This window comes from Cetorhinus maximus, chromosome 2, assembly GCF_964194155.1.
Source record: "Cetorhinus maximus chromosome 2, sCetMax3.hap1.1, whole genome shotgun sequence".
NCBI lineage: Eukaryota > Metazoa > Chordata > Chondrichthyes > Lamniformes > Cetorhinidae > Cetorhinus > Cetorhinus maximus.
This window is the reverse complement of record NC_135880.1, coordinates 41,987,147-42,005,211: the sequence shown is the minus strand read 5'-3', so window position 1 is coordinate 42,005,211 and position 18,065 is coordinate 41,987,147. Positions and strand designations below refer to the sequence as shown.

Below are 18,065 nucleotides of genomic sequence, written 5' to 3'. Positions count from 1 at the left end.
TCCCTGAAAGCAAAGCTGCTTCCCTTCCCCCACAGATTATCATCACTCCTGAGGTAAGGATTTTGGTTGCTAAGGCAACAACAGAGTAAAGGAAACTTTGTCCATCTTTGGTGCTGGAGCACGAGCAGTTACTTGCACCACTAGCGTAGGGAAGATCGACAAAGATTTCTAATTACATAACACAATCAATACACCTTTTGCATTTCAAATTCTCATAAAGCTGGAAAATAACTGTTTATTTTAAGCAAAGTAATCAACAAAAGAGATAAAAGGACCGGATAATTGTCTGCGACAATATCTTCCCTTCCAGATAAGTCGCTGAACCATAGGACTGACTAAATAACTCAATTCAGACCACATAGAAGAAATGGCAACACAATTTAATGTCTTGAGTTCACATTGTGAAAAAAACTTACGTTTACCAAAATGTTACATTCCTGCAGTTAAAAAAAAGGAAACGCTTACAGTAAATCTTATACCGACAATTTTGCATCACACACATGTACTCTTGTTGGTGCAGACATTATTCATTTCTAATCACTCTCATTCAGACAGGTGTCAGCTCTCATGAAAAGGCCTTTATACAATTACATTGGAAATAGAAGAGTGCGCTTTGTTATGTGTTGCTATGGTGATGAGTGGACAAAATAGGAAGAACCTCCTTGTCTTACGCCAACTTAGTGTGTGCACTCTGCTGTGAATTGCATTCTGTTCAAACTGTGCGGTGTTTTTGCAGATCTGCAATAGTCAAACAGCAAGCAAAATTTCCACATCAATTCAAAAAGCGGGAGCCCAGAAAATTCCCTGCAGGGCCAGAGGTCCACCCTGCTTTCAGTTACCTTCTCTGCGCTATTATTCAAGGGCCTATAGTCTTCAAGAAATGTTACTAAAAATGGCTGCTATTCCTGCCTCAGTGGTTGAAAAGATGCATAATGTATTTCTTCTAACTGCACCATTAGTCAGATTTGGAAAAATGTTGCTTTTGCATATTTATAAGGAAATAGGAGTTTGAAAATACCCAGGTTTTTAGACAAATAATGTACACCTAAACATTAGACACCCACCACTATATTACCATTCCACTTCACAAACAAAACATCCATATTACTCCATTACTTAATAGTTATATTAATTTTATTGTTCCCCCCCCTCCCACGCCATCTAATTTTCTCCAGTCCTCTCCTAAAAGCCTTGACTCATGTTGATACACATTCACTGGACACACCTAGTCCCTGGCCAAAAATGACTATTCTTCATGTGTGAACTTCAACCATGCAGTGCATGCATCATTACTGACCCTATTCTGGTCATCACCCAATGACCACATTAAAACTTTGCAACAGGGGTCACTGCCCAATGATCGCAGGAATCATGAGTGCTTGTCCACTCCCTAGCCCAAGATAGTTGAAAGCTATTTTAAAACTTATTTTAGCAGTCTTTACATTATCTCCTCCCCTCCCCCCATTACCCCCCTACCCTCTTGATACCCCTCCACCACTAGCCTGAAGATAAACTAACTCCACACAGACCAGGAATTTAATCTAAACTCTTTTTGGTTTGGCTCAATTCCAAAATGGGCAGTGCATTTACCAAATGATAGGAACACCCACTTGTTTAATTGATCTCCAATGTAGAGACAAGGTAGTGGAGCACTGAAGCTCCATTTTAGAGCTAGATTAAGTAGCAATGCATGTATTGAGTTTGAGAATTTCTGTGTTCATGTGTGCTGACCATTTCTATAATTATATTTTCATCACAATAACTTTCTTCAAAAAAAGTTACTCAAACGACACCATAATAACCAAATAGATAGAATCACTTATAAACAAAGACATTGCTGAATGTTTTGATCTGATTTTCAGATACTAAGCTTAAATTGTGGAAGTTGTCAAAAAAGAATGGGGTAGAAATTCTGCTTGCTGAAGTTCACGTGTGAAGGGTTAACAGGTTCACAACGCATTTTGTGCCATTCTACTGTTAGGCAGGCATTGACCTGTTTATTTTAAATGGATTAACATCTGCCTAAAAGTAGTGCACAAAGGAATGTAGTATAGTGTGTTAATCCTTCAAACGTAAACTACGCCAATCAGAAATCCTTAACTAAATTCTACAAAATTCCGATTTTCCAACCTGAATCTTGCTCCTCTTTCTCATCTATCCTGTACGTACCAGGAAAGGTTGACCCTTGGATCATAACAAAAACTGTCTGCAGCTGTGACCATCTTCACTCATAGTGATTCGAGATAATTGTGTATAATAAGGGATCGTGTAAAGAAAGACCGGGGCTGGGTTGAGTTGACTAGAAGGCTGTACACAAGTATACATGTACATGCTCAAAGATTAATTAGCATGCACTAAATAGTGTTTATATCAGAGTGCTGGAAGCACTGGGAAGTTTAGTGATATATGTGCATATGTTAAAACCTACAACATGCAACCTGGTGAGTTACAGGCCTGAGAACGTGACCTCACTGCCTTCGTCCAGTGTCTGTGTAACTTAAGTACTGGCTTCTGTACCCATCTCATTTCCGATTTGAAATTTCCCCTCCCCTTCACTGCAGCTTTGCACTTTCCAGCTCAATGTGACAGAGAATGGATATGGTATGCACGCAAGTGGGCGGCCCTCCCCAACTCCTTACTCCTGCTAAACAAGTGTGCAAGTAACTCTCTTTAACAAAGAATATGCATATATGAATACTTGTCATTTCAATGTGCAAGTAACCTCACTGAACAATAAATATCCTACAATCATATCGAAAAAAGGGCAAACATAAATAACAAATCCATATAAAAGCAGTATCTCCGACTGTCAGGTCATTTTTTTCTCCTCTCTCTTTTAATAAAGTTCACCTTTAAGGATTCAGTTGTATTTTGGCAGCTGATTCCCCTCTCCACAGCCTGGAGGGTTTTGCCTGCCTGACAGCATGGGCTCCTGAAGCAGGGTAATTGCCGCCCCAGGCTCTGCCGGCAACAATGTCCAGAGCCCTGGCCCCATTAGTGAAGAGTTAGGGAGGCACAGCTGTATCTGTATTCAGCCTGGCGTCCACATCCTTCACGATCTGCCCGCTTCCTCGCAGCTGGTGCCAGTATTTCAAATGTCATGCTACGAGGTGACAGCCATTTAAAATTTCATACACAAATGTTGGGAGTAAATGAAAACTGAGAACAATGTGGCAGCACGGTGATAAGTCTTAATTTTTGGAGGAGCTGATTAATATTACTGTTGGTTCACAATTTATCACTACTGCCGATCATCATTCAGAAGTTGCTTCATAATCACGAGATATGCAATATGCATATATGGAAACAAAATGTTTTCTTCATGTCAGTATTAGGTGCTGGGTTGCTGAAACCATGTCATTTTACGTCAAACAGGTAAAGAGGATTTATTTTTCCTTCATTTAAGTTGTGTTTCTTCATAGTAGACAAAATCTTCACATTGGGGGTCCTGGAATTGTTCAAAAAGAGAAACAGGGTCGTGTTATAAATACTGTTCGCATTTGACTTCAACAGTTCATCCATTCCAATAAAGTAACAGTTTCATAGCCAAGTGCACTAGCGGCGGAGTAACGACTGTAATTTTGCTATACTAAATCCTTTATTCTTTAGCATAGTCATTCTCAATTTATACTGCGGTTTTTGTGTTAGATGTGAACAGGCTCATATTGTTCATGCCTGCTCTGTAAGGTCAGATCATAACCCAGGATCAATGGAGGAGTATCCCATACCAGTGCTTTTATGTCACAAGTGCAAACTTGCCACAAAAGCACAATCTTCATGGGTCCAACATCATTCCTGCGCATTAAATTGTAAAACATTGAACCAACTGACTAACAGTGAATTCATGTTCTAGGCAAGCTTTATTGACAAGCCAAGTGAGGTCGCATTGAGTTAATGGTCTAGGCTTAAAAAAAAGATTAAATCATTTATTGCACATTACTAGTAGCTTATTCATGTGCCCTGAAGCATAATTCTGCATTATCCAAAAGAAATCTTATAAGGCCAGATAGCATGAGCAATATATTAAATAAGCACCGCTTTCACCCTAGAAAGTTCATCTTTGTTGAAGCAAACATCTCCAAGTGCATCAAGTTTAGTTTCTGTTGATCAATAGAAATAAGACACCCATATGGCTGCAAGGATTCGCTGCAAAAATATCCGCTGTGGTTGGGTTCAGCCATTAGCTCAGTCCCTCACACTGGCAATAAACATGATTTGTTATCATTGGCAAGTGTTGGCTACTAGATCTAAAGGTTCTACGTAAAAAATCTCAATTAGCTAGGGATTTCCTCAAACCCCACACCATCTACTCAATTCACAGTGAGGACAAAGCTGCACTGGCTGAATATTTTTAAACATCTTAAATTGGTAAGCCTTCATTATTTTAGTAGGCTGAAAATATACGATTTGAATAGATGCAATATTAAACCATTTGTGATAATGTTCCCAAATATACAATATTTTAAATGAAAAGGCTTATTACAAAAATGAACAAAAATAGTCGCAGCGACTATGCAATATAAAGCAATTAAAAGAGGAAGTTGTACAGCAAATGAACCTGGATTTTTAAAGCAAGAAATAATGAAAATGCATGGAAAACTCTTACAATCAGATACCAAAGGCTGAAATGAAAGTGTTTAAACAACAAAAGGTGAGCCAATAATAGGAGAAATGATTATAAAGACTGCACAAGCCTTTGAGGCCCCTGACGATCCCATCTCACCTGTCGTGTGGTATAAAATTCATCAATTTAATGAGTTTTTATAAAATAGAACTAAAATAATAACTTCAAAAGTAAATCAGTATTTTTCACTAAGCCATCAAAAAACAAAGGAAAAAAATAACATGTTTAGAAAAGACTACATCACACACAAAAGTATCAAAACAGCACTGTGTTGATTACAGGGAACATCCTGGTTTGAACTATGAGATAAAATAGCTTTGCTCCATTAGAAGTCAGTATTACATTACATATACAGTTTTGTTTAAAATGTTTGCTGTTCCAATGCTGAACTATAACCAATGTGATCCCTAATGTTTTAAGAAGGGTGAATAGAGGCCACTTGTCCTGTGAGGGTCATGCAAGTGAAAGCAAGAAGCCAACTGTGATTTCCATCAGCTTTTGGTTGCTGTTGTGAAAATCTCCATTAGCAATTTTCTTCTCTAACCCCTTGCACTTCCTTCTAGCACCAAGGACAATAGACAGTTAATTTGACTTCAAAATTAGTCTGTCACTGATCCCCTCTGCCTCAGCCTGTCATTAAAAACCTGTCAGCATGGCATTTTTAGAAACGGTTGGCTCATAAAATCAGGGATGGGGGAATTAATATTACATTAACCTTCTAGGACACTGGCTACACATGCCAATAAAAAGGATCCTGCAAAGTTAACGCAGGGAATTTTTTGCTTTTTATTGCTTCATCTTTGTTTCTCTTCATAACTTATTGGCTGCTAGCCAGCTTTATGACAGGCCATTATGTTGAAACTAACTAAATCACTGCAGAATGGCAGGTTCTAAGATTAAATTAAAGCATTTGTTTATACTGTATATAGATAATCCAGCTTTTTAGGGTTAGTTAATCTTTCAATGATGATATCTCCAGTACAAATGCATCAGTTTGTCATTTTCAAACAATATTGCTCCTGTCATAGAATTTGCAAACTGGCAAGCCTTGCATTTAAACACAAAGACTCATCAGCTAGACACAGAATAATCAATGTCTGCACAAATTAGTACCAAAAATGAAATATTGACAGTTCCACTTTCAAAGATACTATAGCCTCTATTTTAATTCGGGATGACAGTGGGGCGGGCACAGGCTGAGGTGATTGACAACCTATTCTAATCTCAGTAGCATTAGGTCTAGGTGATTGAAACTAGCAACTGGCCACGGAGTGGGAGTGGAATGTTAGGCAGAGGCCACAGCTGAGGACTGAAAGAAGGTTCCAGGGTATTCAGGTAAGTCAAGGGGAAATGGCTTCACTGTCAGGGGTGGGAGTGGAAAGCTACCAGGCAGGGTAGACTTAAGCTTCCCTTTAGACAACGTGGGCCTGAACACTCCTGCTCCTCCCGGCAGGAAATCCAAAAAATGAAAATGACCTGGCTCTCTGAGGCCTAGCCCCTGCCTATTCATCCCACTAGGTTGGACGGCAGGAGAGCTACAAAGGCTTCCCCACATGAGCCTCTGGCTAAAATAGTAAATTGGGCCCTGAGGATGTGATCAGAGTCTGATCTGCATATTTAAAGAAAGACCCCGTTACCTTTCATTATCCCACATGGCTTTCTTGGACAGTGTGGGTTCATTTCTCCCTTGGCACCACAGCTTCAACATGAAAAAGTCAAGCAGATCCCCCACCGGAGCGCGTTTCATTTTAAATTTTCAACCATGTTCAAGTGTGATGGTTTATTTCACAAAATCAGCTTTTGTCAATGAATTCAAGAACTCCTTACCTATGAAACACTGAAGGATTGTACTTCTATGCAGGAAGGTGCTTCCACGTACTAACGAATGCTGTGGGAATTAACGAATAAGGTACGGTAGTGATGCTATTCCACGTGTCCAAAGTGGGATCATAGCAGTCTAGTGTTTTACACCTCTGAGTGCCAAAATAGCCTCCAACTACATAGAGTTTATTTCCAGAGGCTACAGCATGGCAGCTCATTCTTTTCGCAGTTACATCCCCAACCTTAGTCCATTGATAGGTCTCACTGTTAAACCTATATGCAGAACATGCCGAGAATTCAGTATCCCCACCCATGATAAAAATTTGGTTGCCCAGCACAGCTGCAGCTGTGTACCTCCAAGGCTGAGGGCAGGTAGCAGGCACAGTCCACCTATTTTCACACGGGTCATAACACTGTACTTTAGGGAGTTTATCATGGCTCACACTAGTACCACCAAAGGCAAACAACCTTAGCTTGGCACTGACCACAGCTGCATTGCTGACACCTTCCCGAAGAGGGGCCACCATTGTCCACTTATTGGTCACTGGGTCATACTGTTCCACTTGTTTTAGAGAAACGGAGGGTGATGCTGGTTGCCGTCCTGTGGCTGCAGTGTGCCCACCGACCACGTACAAAGAATGTTTCAGCTCAGCAGATCCATGGCCAAACCGCGCAACAAGCATTGGAGCAGATTTTGACCATTCTTCGTGAAGAGTATCATACACCCAAACATCTTTGGAGACCCCATTTTCTGACCCTCGTCCTCCAGTCACATATACTTTGCAGCCAATTGCACATGCACTAAACTCTTTGCGTGGGCTGGGGATATCTGCTTTTGGAATGATCTCCTTTGCTTTATGGTCTATTAGGTAAACTTTGTCACACATGAAAGTCTGTCCTCCAAGCAAGAGCAAGGCATGGCCAGTTTTACGAGGTCTGGCGCAAAGACTTGTCACCACTCCATCATTCTGTAAAATTTTTAATTTGCAGTGTATTGCTTCTTCGATTAACTCTTTACTCTTCATTTGCCTGGTTATAAGCTCTTCCATGGCCACATTTTCCATTAAATAAACAGCTGGTAGTAGGGCCAATCGAACTGTTTGCAACAGTTCTGGCAAACAACAGTGGCGCCTATTCACATCATACTTCACCCACTTTATGGTGGTCTCATACACAAGCTTCTCATCCTCTGTCTCCAGCTCTTCACTGGAAAGAAGCTGCACCAATGTGTCCTTTGGCAGCTGCATAAAGTCTTCGCTTTTGCTGATAGTTGGGAAGTTGCTGAGGCACATTCTCCAGGACAACTCATAAAGCTTAGTGCAATGGTGGGCATCAGAGAGCAGTAGCATTCCAAGACAGTTGGTTGGATGTAGATTTTTCTCTAGGAATTCTGCACAAGCATCCCGTATGTCCTGGAATTGCAGCATATCCCCAGCCTCCAGAAGGGACTCTGCATTTTCTTCATTAATAAGAACACGAGATGAGTAAGCATAGTCTAAGAGAAGCTCCAGAACTTCCGGGTGTATGGAATTATGGAAATTTACTTCATTGTCTTTGCTCTCACGTAATCCTCCACTGAACATAGCTTCAAAATATCGGCTACAGGCAGCAAGCACAGCTCTGTGGCAAGGAAAAGTCTTTTCTCCTGCATGGAGGAGGACATCTGTGAACAGTCTCTGCTGTCGTAGAAGATTCAGGTGTGTGAGAACACTGTCGGCGTATGTAGTTTTGTGGAAGAGGTAAATATTCATTGAGCCATTGCTGGCTCTTGATTTCCGATTCTCATGCATGCTGACTGACATTCTCATCAAACGCTGCGGAGGAAAAAAAATGCATAAATCCAGTTAATTCATTTTTCTTTAATACAAGTCTCATAAGTTGATTTTTCTGTTAGAAATAGAAACATGTATTATGCAAAAAGAACGCTTAGCAACATTTACTGCAGATTTCCCAAACTGCCACCCAATACCATGCTCCCTTTTCAGCCCAAAGGCAGGCAACTGCTTTACTGTACTAAAAAAGTCAAATTCCAATTCCATTAATTTGGATTCTAGATAACCAGTGTGGTGGAAGACTGCATTCTACAATTCTTTTAGTTTTTCAGTGAAATCCAAAAACTAAAGGCCTAGTTTTAATATTCATAGGGATTGTTATTCACAACAATCAGGGACATTGGCTTAGGGTGAATGAATAAACCCAGTTTCATTTTTATTACATTCCAGGGTTTTATTACTGTCTTAGGGATTGCATTGCAATGTTTGTACATTGTGCAGGAAAACCTGTCCAGCCAGTTTTTCTGCTCGCTTCAGGAGTGCGCCATCTAGTGGTTCCTTGCAATAATGATGAAAGACAGGTGAAGTCTGTGTTTGCTGTCTAATGCTACACTGCTAAAGCTATAATTATATAGTGCTCACTGTTTTCACTAGGATTCCAATATAAAGTGGCAGTGAATGTGTAATTTGTGTGTTATGTCTATTTGAACTGTACACACAACAAAACCATTATAGTGTTGCCCTTCCACACGCTGGTTATGTCTGTTGAGATCATATTATTAACAACAGTGTGCAACATTGATGATGCCTGTCACTCTCTGTACTGGTGGGAGTAATTAGAGGTGATGAATTGACAGTGTTTGCACAAGAGTATTTCACATTATAGTGTATTAAAGCGGCATCTTATCCCTATAACATATTGATACCAATTAAGCTAGTGGAAACGCTAGTGAAATTAACATGCATACCATGCTGATGTACATAAAGACTATTCCAGCATAAAATACTCCCAAATATTAAACATTGTCTTCAAAATAAGTAGTGTTAATAACTCTCATATGAGTGTCAGCTTTACTTGGTTAGTATGAAGCTCATCTCTGAGCCAAAAGGTGTGGGTTCAAGCCTTATTCCAGCATCTGAACAGAATTATAATAAATATATTAGCACATTCCTTAGCTAATATCACCACCGTCAACACCCCTTTGTCCTTTTGTCTATGACACCTTTGGCAATCTCTTCTTTGCCTCCACTTATCACTGGCCCTCTATCCAGCTCCACCTGTCCCACCCCCCTCAAACAGCTTATACTTCACCTCATTTCTATTTTTCCTTAGTTCTGGTGAAGAGTCATACGGACTTGAAACGTTAACTGTATTCCTCTCCGCAGATGCTGTCAGACCTGCTGAGTTTTTCCAGCTATTTTTGTTTTTGTTTCTGAACAGAATTAGGCTGACACTCCAGTAAGGTGCTAAGGAATTGCTATCATTTAGATAGACTAAAACTTTACCTGGTGCTTTAGGTGAATGTAAAAAATCCCAAGACATTATCTGGAGAAGTTGTCCTGATATTCTGACCAACACTTTTTTCCTCAATCAATGCCACCAATAATAAATTAACTAATCATTCATCTAACTCTATACATAGGTTGGTGCAGTGTATAAAGTAACTACTGCATTTGCCAATATAGCAGCTTTCAAATTGTGTTTCTATTTCAGTTTCACCCCAGAACTTAAATTGATTACATTTTTTAAAAAGTGTGATTTAAAACAGTACCCATATTATTAGGGCCAACATAAAAGCACTATTTTACCACCGCCAATTATTATAATATTTCAAGCCACCATCAACAATGGTGCCATTAGATGCAATTCAAGCCATTTGAATTATTTTGCATCACACCTTTGTATGACATGCATACGTATGTTGTCAGTCATTTTATTCTACAAAATAAAATGTGAAAGGGCAGATGTAGTGAAACTGATGTCCATGGTTCAATTAAAAAATGAGGCATAAAGATTTATTTTGTATAATTTCATGTACTGAGATGCAAATTTATACAAAATCAAAAAGTCAGTATAGGCACATCCATATGACCTTATAAAAACAATACAAATTTTGTCAAGTCAAGGTATCTGTTATTACAGTCTTTTAGTGTTACCTCTTAGGCTGTTTACTGACTGCAATGAAAGTGGAACTGTTAAAAACAACTAATTGATCCCTAATAACACTAATATAAATTGAATTCTTTTGCAACATCTCGCTATTTATTAAACACCCTGATTTTTTTGGAATTGCTTATTTAATATTCCCTGATGCCTCTAAAGTAAACCGACACGCCATTCTAAGGACACTTTCCCATCTAAAAGCAGTTAGAACCAGTAACTCTTGCAGTCCATTAACATCGGCCATATCCGGTAACTAATTTACATACTGGCATTGCACTTGGATAGACACTCAAGTCATCTGCTGCTCTAACTTGCTGACTATCTTGGGAGGTAACAGTTCGTTGCTTACCTTAAGTATTCTTCATGAAAAAGTCTTTGCCATGTTTTCCCCCATTTCGTCATGAGGTAAATTATATTGTCTCGTTTGCAATCTGATTTTTAAAAACTCACTCCTCTTTCCCACACACAAAAAGTGCAGGGAGCCAGTATTCTTTTAAATGGCTGAAAAGGGAACTAATGCATGTGACGAAATTAATTATTACTTCCTCCACCCCCTTTGAATTATGTACAGCCACCTTTTACTTAATGCAGAGCAGCAAAAGGCAGGTGTGCAGGTGGTTAGCAGCCCCAGTTACCTGTCTCTTTTCACCACGGTCCCTGCTCTGCACCCCGAAACACACAAAAAAAACAGTGAAACGCAGTGACATTAGGGCCGCTTTCCTTCTGACGGTGCTTTCCTTCCCCTCACGTTGACTTTGAGCTGAATAAACACAATCGTCGCTGTTACTGTACCTTAGAGCGCTAGCAGCTGTAGCTGAAAGCAGTCATTAAGCAGGGTCCCTCACCCGTGCGATTTACTTGGAGGGGGCGCCTTCATGTGTAAAAGACCAAGTGCACTTGTAATGTGCAGCCTTTGGCACAAGTCAAAGAAGTGCCTGGGACCCATTGTCAGTTGTGAGCCATTCTCTCCATTCTACGGAAGTGGGCGATTCCTCAAACCCAGCACAAAACTTGGCTGCTCACCAGATTCAAACCCCCCAGAACAAGTGATAACTTACACGTGTGAAGCGGCCACTTTACTTTCGGCTTTGATTGAATTGTATGAATTTCAACCCCTCCGAGGGCTGAAAAAAATTCCTCATTTCTCTATTGGTTAGGGGGGGGGGGGAAAAGCTGCCTGGACTTTGTGGGAGCTTCAATAATTGTTGCTGGATTTTTTTAAAAAAAAACAATGATTTTAACAAAATGCATCCATCGCTCCCGCCAAAGTAAACAAGATATCTGGCAGATCGATTAAACGGTCAGTGCCTAATCTGTGCTCTCTATGTAAAGACTCCACACGGCCGGTTAACATTGTTCGGAGAAAGTAATATAAAGTTATTGCGGATACAACCTCTGGAAAATGATCTACACCAGGGGGCAGGGGGAGCTGCAGGTTTTCATTTTATTACAGAGATCAAGTTCAACCTTGATACAAGAAGATAACATGTAATCGTATCGCAAGCTACTGTACCATTCATTTAAATCCTTCAATTACACCCACTGTCTTCCTGTCCTGTCTTTGGGCAACTCCGTTCCTGTGGGTTCCTTCGCTGCAGAAACTGGGGCTCTCTCTCTCTCTTTTTGCGATTAGTTTAACCCCGCTAACGGTTTCTTAATGGTCCGATTGGGGACCATGAGGGGCGCTTGGATCTTACTCTCCAGCTTCCTTCAAACTGCGAGATGGAGTGATGCATAGAACCTCCATCAGACTGAAGCATGGAAAGAAAACGGGTCTCGGACGCACAAAAGCGAGTCTCGGGTCCGAAATTGACATGAACATGTAAATTACCGTCTGATGTAGCAAATGTTACAGCCACAAAAGCCAAGAGTTTGTTGAATAGATCTCAGTCATGTATTTTCAAATGCAATTTAAGCCCCCAGCCTCCCCTCTCCCCCCCACCCCACACACACACACCCCTCGTTTTACTTACATGCAAACTAGTCGATTCACCAAGGGTCAAATGACAAAGTTTGTTTAAGTTTTACAACGTGCATCCGCTCGCCGGTACCTCGGCTCTGCGATGGAAGATGGTAGAGAGCAGGTTTGAAACAGCAGCTGCTGGCTGCTCGGTCAGAGCAAACAGCGGCTCTTTTCAAACACGCTAGTGCTCACAGAAAGTCTAGGGAGCAAATAGGCAGCCGCACATAGATAGGGTCACAAAGGAGTCTAAACAGGCAGAGGGAGAGAGAGAGAGGGAGAGGGAGCCTGCACAGTAAACAGCCAAGGAGACTGAGCTTTTGCACAGTAGCTCCTAACTGCTGCCTGGTCTAGTCAAAGCCACTCAGCACAGCCACCAACCAGTACAAAGTGGAAACCGCACAACCAGTCCCACACTGTTACCCCACTCCCACACTGTTACCCCAGTCCCATACTGTTATCCCGTCCCACACTGTTAACCAGTCCCACACTTACCTCACTCCCTGTCAGTCCAGTCCCACACTGTTACCCCACTCCCACACTGTTACCCCAGTCCCATACTGTTATCCCGTCCCACACTGTTAACCAGTCCCACACTTACCTCACTCCCTGTCAGTCCAGTCCCACACTGTTACCCCACTCCCACACTGTTACCCCAGTCCCACACTGTTACCCCAGTCCCATACTGTTACCCCAGTCCCACACTGTTAACCAGTCCCACACTTACCTCACTCCCTGTCAGTCCAGTCCCACACTGTTACCTCAGTCCCATACTGTTACCCCAGTCCCACACTGTTACCCCACTCCCTGTCAGTCCAGTCCCACACTGTTACCCCACTCCCACACTGTTACCCCAGTCCCATACTGTTATTCCGTCCCACACTGTTAACCAGTCCCACACTTACCTCACTCCCTGTCAGTCCAGTCCCACACTGTTACCCCATCCCACACTGTTATCCCGTCCCACACTGTTACCCCACTCCCTGTCAGTCCAGTCCCACACTGTCACCCCAGTCCTACACTGTTACCCCGTCCCACACTGTTAACCAGTCCCACACTGTTAACCAGTCCCACAGTTTCCCCATCCCACACTGTTATCCCAGTCCCATACTGTTATCCCGTCCCACACTGTTAACCAGTCCCACATTTACCTCACTCCCTGTCAGTCCAGTCCCACACTGTTACCCCAGTCCCACACTGTTAACCAGTCCCACAGTTACCCCATCCCACACTGTTACCCCAGTCCCATACTGTTATCCCGTCCCACACTGTTAACCAGTCCCACAGTTACCCCATCCCACACTGTTACCCCAGTCCCATACTGTTATCCCGTCCCACACTGTTAACCAGTCCCACATTTACCTCACTCCCTGTCAGTCCAGTCCCACACTGTTACCCCAGTCCCACACTGTTACCCCAGCCCCACAGTTACCCCATCCCACACTGTTACCCCATCCTACACTTACCTCACTACCTTACTGTTACCCCAGTCCCACACTGTAACCCCAGCCCCACAGTTACCCCATCCCACACTGTTACCCCATTCTCTTATTGTTACCCCAGTCCCACATTGTTACCCCAGCTCCACATATTGACCCTAGTCCCTTAATGTTACCCCAGTCCCACACTGTTACCCCAGCTCCACATATTTATCCCAATCCCACAGTTACCCCAAATCCACATATTTACCCCAGTCATGACTGTTACTCCAGTTTCTCACTGTTACCCCATCCCACACTGTTACCCCAGTCCCACATTATTACCCCAGTAGCTCACTGTTACTCCAGTCTCTCTCACTGTTACCCCTGCCCCACACTGTATCCCATCCTCACGCTGTTACCCCAGTCCCACACATTAATGATGCCCCCATGTTACCCCAGCCCCACACTTTGACCCAGCCTCACACTGTCCCACACCGCTTCATTAGTCTCACACTGTGACCGAGCCTCACACTGTCCTACACTGCTCCAGTTAGTCTAACTGTGACCCAGCCTCACACTGTCCCACACCGCTCCAGTTAGTCTAACTGTGACCCAGCCTCACACTGTCCTACACTGCTCCAGTTAGCCTAACTGTGACCGAGCCTCACACTGTCCCACACCGCTCCAGTTAGTCTAACTGTGACTCAGCCTCACACTGTCCCACACCGCTCCAGTTAGTCTAACTGTGACCCAGCCTCACACTGTCCCACACCGCTTCATTAGTCTCACACTGTGACCGAGCCTCACACTGTCCTACACTGCTCCAGTTAGTCTAACTGTGACCCAGCCTCACACTGTCCCACACCGCTCCAGTTAGTCTCCCACTGTGACCCAGTCTCACACTGTCCCACACCGCTCCAGTTAGTCTCACACTGTGACCCAGCCTCACACTGTCCCACACCGCTCCAGTTAGTCTAACTGTGACCTAGCCTCACATTGTCCCACACCGCTCCAGTTAGTCTAACTGTGACCCAGCCTCACACTGTCCCACACCGCTCCAGTTAGTCTAACTGTGACCCAGCCTCACACTGCTCCAGTTAGTCTAACTGTGACCCAGCATCACACTGTCCCACACCAATCCAGTTAGTCTAACTGTGACCCAGCCTCACACTGTCCCACACCGCTTCAGTTAATCTCACACTGTGACCCAGCCTCACACTGTCCCACACCGCTCCAGTTAACCTCACACTGTGACCCAGCCTCACACTGTTCACACCGCTCCAGTTAGTCTCACAATATGACCCAGCCTCACACTGTCCCACACCGCTCCAGTTAGTCTCACACTGTGACCCAGTCTCACACTGTCCCACACCGCTCCAGTTAGTCTCACACTGTGACCCAGCCTCACACTGTCCCACACCGCTCCAGTTAGTCTCACACTGTGACCCAGCCTCACACTGCTCAGTTAGTCTAACTGTGACCCAGCCTCACACTGTCCCACACCGCTCCAGTTAGTCTCACACTGTGACCCAGCCTCACACTGTCCCACACAGCTCCAGTTAGTCTAACTGTGACCCAGCCTCACACTGCTCCAGTTAGTCTAACTGTGACCCAGCCTCACACTGTCCCACACCGCTCCAGTTAGTCTAACTGTGACCCAGCCTCACACTGTCCCACACCATTCCAGTTAGTCTCACACTGTGACCCAGCCTCACACTGTCCCACACCGCTCCAGTTAGTCTCAAACTGTGACCCAGCCTCACACTGTCCCACACCGCTCCAGTTAGTCTCACACTGTGACCCAGCCTCACACTGCTCAGTTAGTCTAACTGTGACCCAGCCTCACACTGTCCCACACCGCTCCAGTTAGTCTCACACTGTGACCCAGCCTCACACTGCTCCAGTTAGTCTAACTGTGACCCAGCCTCACACTGTTCCACACCGCTCCAGTTAGTCTCACACTGTGACCCAGCCTCATACTGTCCTCACCGCTCCAGTTAGTCTAACTGTGACCCAGCCTCACACTGTCCTACACCGCTCCAGTTAGTCTCGCACTGTGACCCAGCCGCACACTGTCCCACACCGCTCCAGTTAGTCTAACTGTGACCCAGCCTCACACTGTCCCACACCGCTCCAGTTAGTCTCACACTGTGACCCAGCCTCACACTGCTCCAGTTAGTCTAACTGTGACCCAGCCTCACACTGTCCCACACCGCTCCAGTTAGTCTAACTGTGACCCAGCCTCATACTGTCCACACCGCTCCAGTTAGTCTAACTGTGACCCAGCCTCACACTGTCCCACACTGCTCCAGTTAGTCTAACTGTGACCCAGCCTCACACTGCTCCAGTTAGTCTAACTGTGACCCAGCCTCACACTTTCCCACACCATTCCAGTTAGTCTCACACTGTGACCCAGTCTCACACTGTCCCACACCGCTCCAGTTAGTCTAACTGTGACCCAGCCTCACACTGTCCCACACCGCTCCAGTTAGTCTCACACTGTGACCCAGCCTCACACTGCTCCAGTTAGTCTCACACTGTGACCCAGCCTCATACTGCTCCGGTTAGTCTCACACTGTGACCCAGCCTCACACTGCTCCAGTTAGTCTCACACTGTGACCCAGCCTCACACTGTCCCACACCGCTCCAGTTAATCTCACACTGTGACCCAGCCTCATACTGTCCCACACCTCTCCAGTTAGTCTAACTGTGACCCAGCCTCACACTGTCCCACACAGCTCCAGTTAGTCTAACTGTGACCCAGCCTCACACTTTCCCACACAGCTCCAGTTAGTCTAACTGTGACTCAGCCTCACACTGTCCCACACAGCTCCAGTTAGTCTCACACTGTGACCCAGCCTCACACTGTCCCACACCGCTCCAGTTAATCTCACACTGTGACCCAGCCTCATACTGTCCCACACCTCTCCAGTTAGTCTAACTGTGACCCAGCCTCACACTGTCCCACACAGCTCCAGTTAGTCTAACTGTGACCCAGTCTCACACTGTCCCACACCGCTTCAGTTAGTCTCACACTGTGACCCAGCCTCACACTGTCCCACACCGCTTCAGTTAGTCTCACACTGTGACCCAGCCTCACACTGTCCCACACCGCTCCAGTTAGTCTAACTGTGACCCAGCCTCACACTGTCCCACACCGCTCCAGTTAGTCTCCCACTGTGACCCAGTCTCACACTGTCCCACACCGCTGACGCTGTGACACCAGCATTGTATTCCCGGCTCTCAGTCAAGCTTCCTTTTTTTATTGCGACTGTGTCACAATCAGGTTGCCTGATGCCGTACGTGGGTGAAGGTAGAAACATGAACTTACCGAAACTTGTTAGCAAATGATCCGGCGTGGAAAATCATAGTCCTCGGCTTGTGCAGGACGTATTCGCCCTGGTGTTTGGGTTTGCTGGGTTCTGGAGCTGGGAACAACGCTGCGAGTTGGCTGCTGTTCAACAATAATCTGCTCGGATATCGGCCGGTGCAAATTGACTGTCAAAAGAGGGCGAGCTGCCAAAGTGAGTGGCTGTCACCTTCTGCAGTCAGGGTAGACACTGCGCAGTATGTTGCAAAGCACGGGCACCCAGGTGACGGGGAGCAAGCAATACAATGCGCACTGTTCAGCTAGCACACTGTGACTGTGACTGACACTGTCCAGGCTGGGAACGCGCTACAGCCCGCACATAGTCAGTGTCGCCTATTTGACACTGAACTGTGAGAGAGATCACATTGCGAGTGCAGCCGACTTGCTGAAGCTGGGGAGTGCTGCGCTTTGTAGCATTCCCAAGCAGGTTGCAGCAGTCAGCTGTTCAGCGCTGCTTGTGCCCGCTTTCACTGCGCTCTGACTGTCTTTAAAGTGAACCAATTCGTGGTGGGCTGATATCACCAGCAGCGAATTCCCAGCCCCAAAGCCAGTGCAGGAAACGTCCTGAGGACCAGAGCTACTTATGAGGGAGCTGATCTGGAGGCAGTATTTTGATAGGCTGTTATCTTCACGAAATGTGATCTATTTTCTTCCTTTCGCAGAAGAAACAGTTTGACAGGAAAGCATGTGCTATCTAAATGCATTCACCCACTAGGGAGCAATGCTGACAGATTATTTCCCCTAGTTTTAACCATTTTGTCTTAAGTATAGCCTTTACGATTAAAGTTCACACTCACTCACACACTCACTCACACACACCCACACAGATCATGTGCATTAACATTTTATTATTTTTTAAAATCACTATCATTAGCAATGGGACATTTTCCACAGTTGGTGTAGGTAGTGCCATCTCCATCTTGGTCGGTATGA

General features: G+C 44.4%; 1 protein-coding gene across 3 annotated transcripts; it reads right to left on the bottom strand.

The window, feature by feature from the left end:
- Positions 1-364: 364 nt before the first annotated feature.
- On the bottom strand, positions 365-17,551 carry enc1 (ectodermal-neural cortex 1). 3 transcript variants are annotated; one of them, XM_078563897.1, is made up of 3 exons: positions 17,094-17,551; positions 6,452-8,259; positions 365-3,448 (listed from the first exon to the last, which is right to left on the bottom strand). In XM_078563897.1, the coding sequence occupies exon 2, from the start codon at positions 8,251-8,253 to the stop codon at positions 6,478-6,480; it is 1,776 nt and encodes a 591-aa protein (XP_078420023.1). In that variant the 5' UTR covers positions 8,254-8,259; positions 17,094-17,551; the 3' UTR covers positions 365-3,448; positions 6,452-6,477. The 3 variants fall into 3 exon arrangements, with proteins under 3 accessions (XP_078420023.1, XP_078420033.1, XP_078420041.1); XM_078563907.1 differs by lacking the exon at positions 17,094-17,551 and adding an exon at positions 12,355-12,751; XM_078563915.1 differs by lacking the exon at positions 17,094-17,551 and adding an exon at positions 11,174-11,328.
- Between the last annotated feature and the right edge of the window lie 514 nt (positions 17,552-18,065).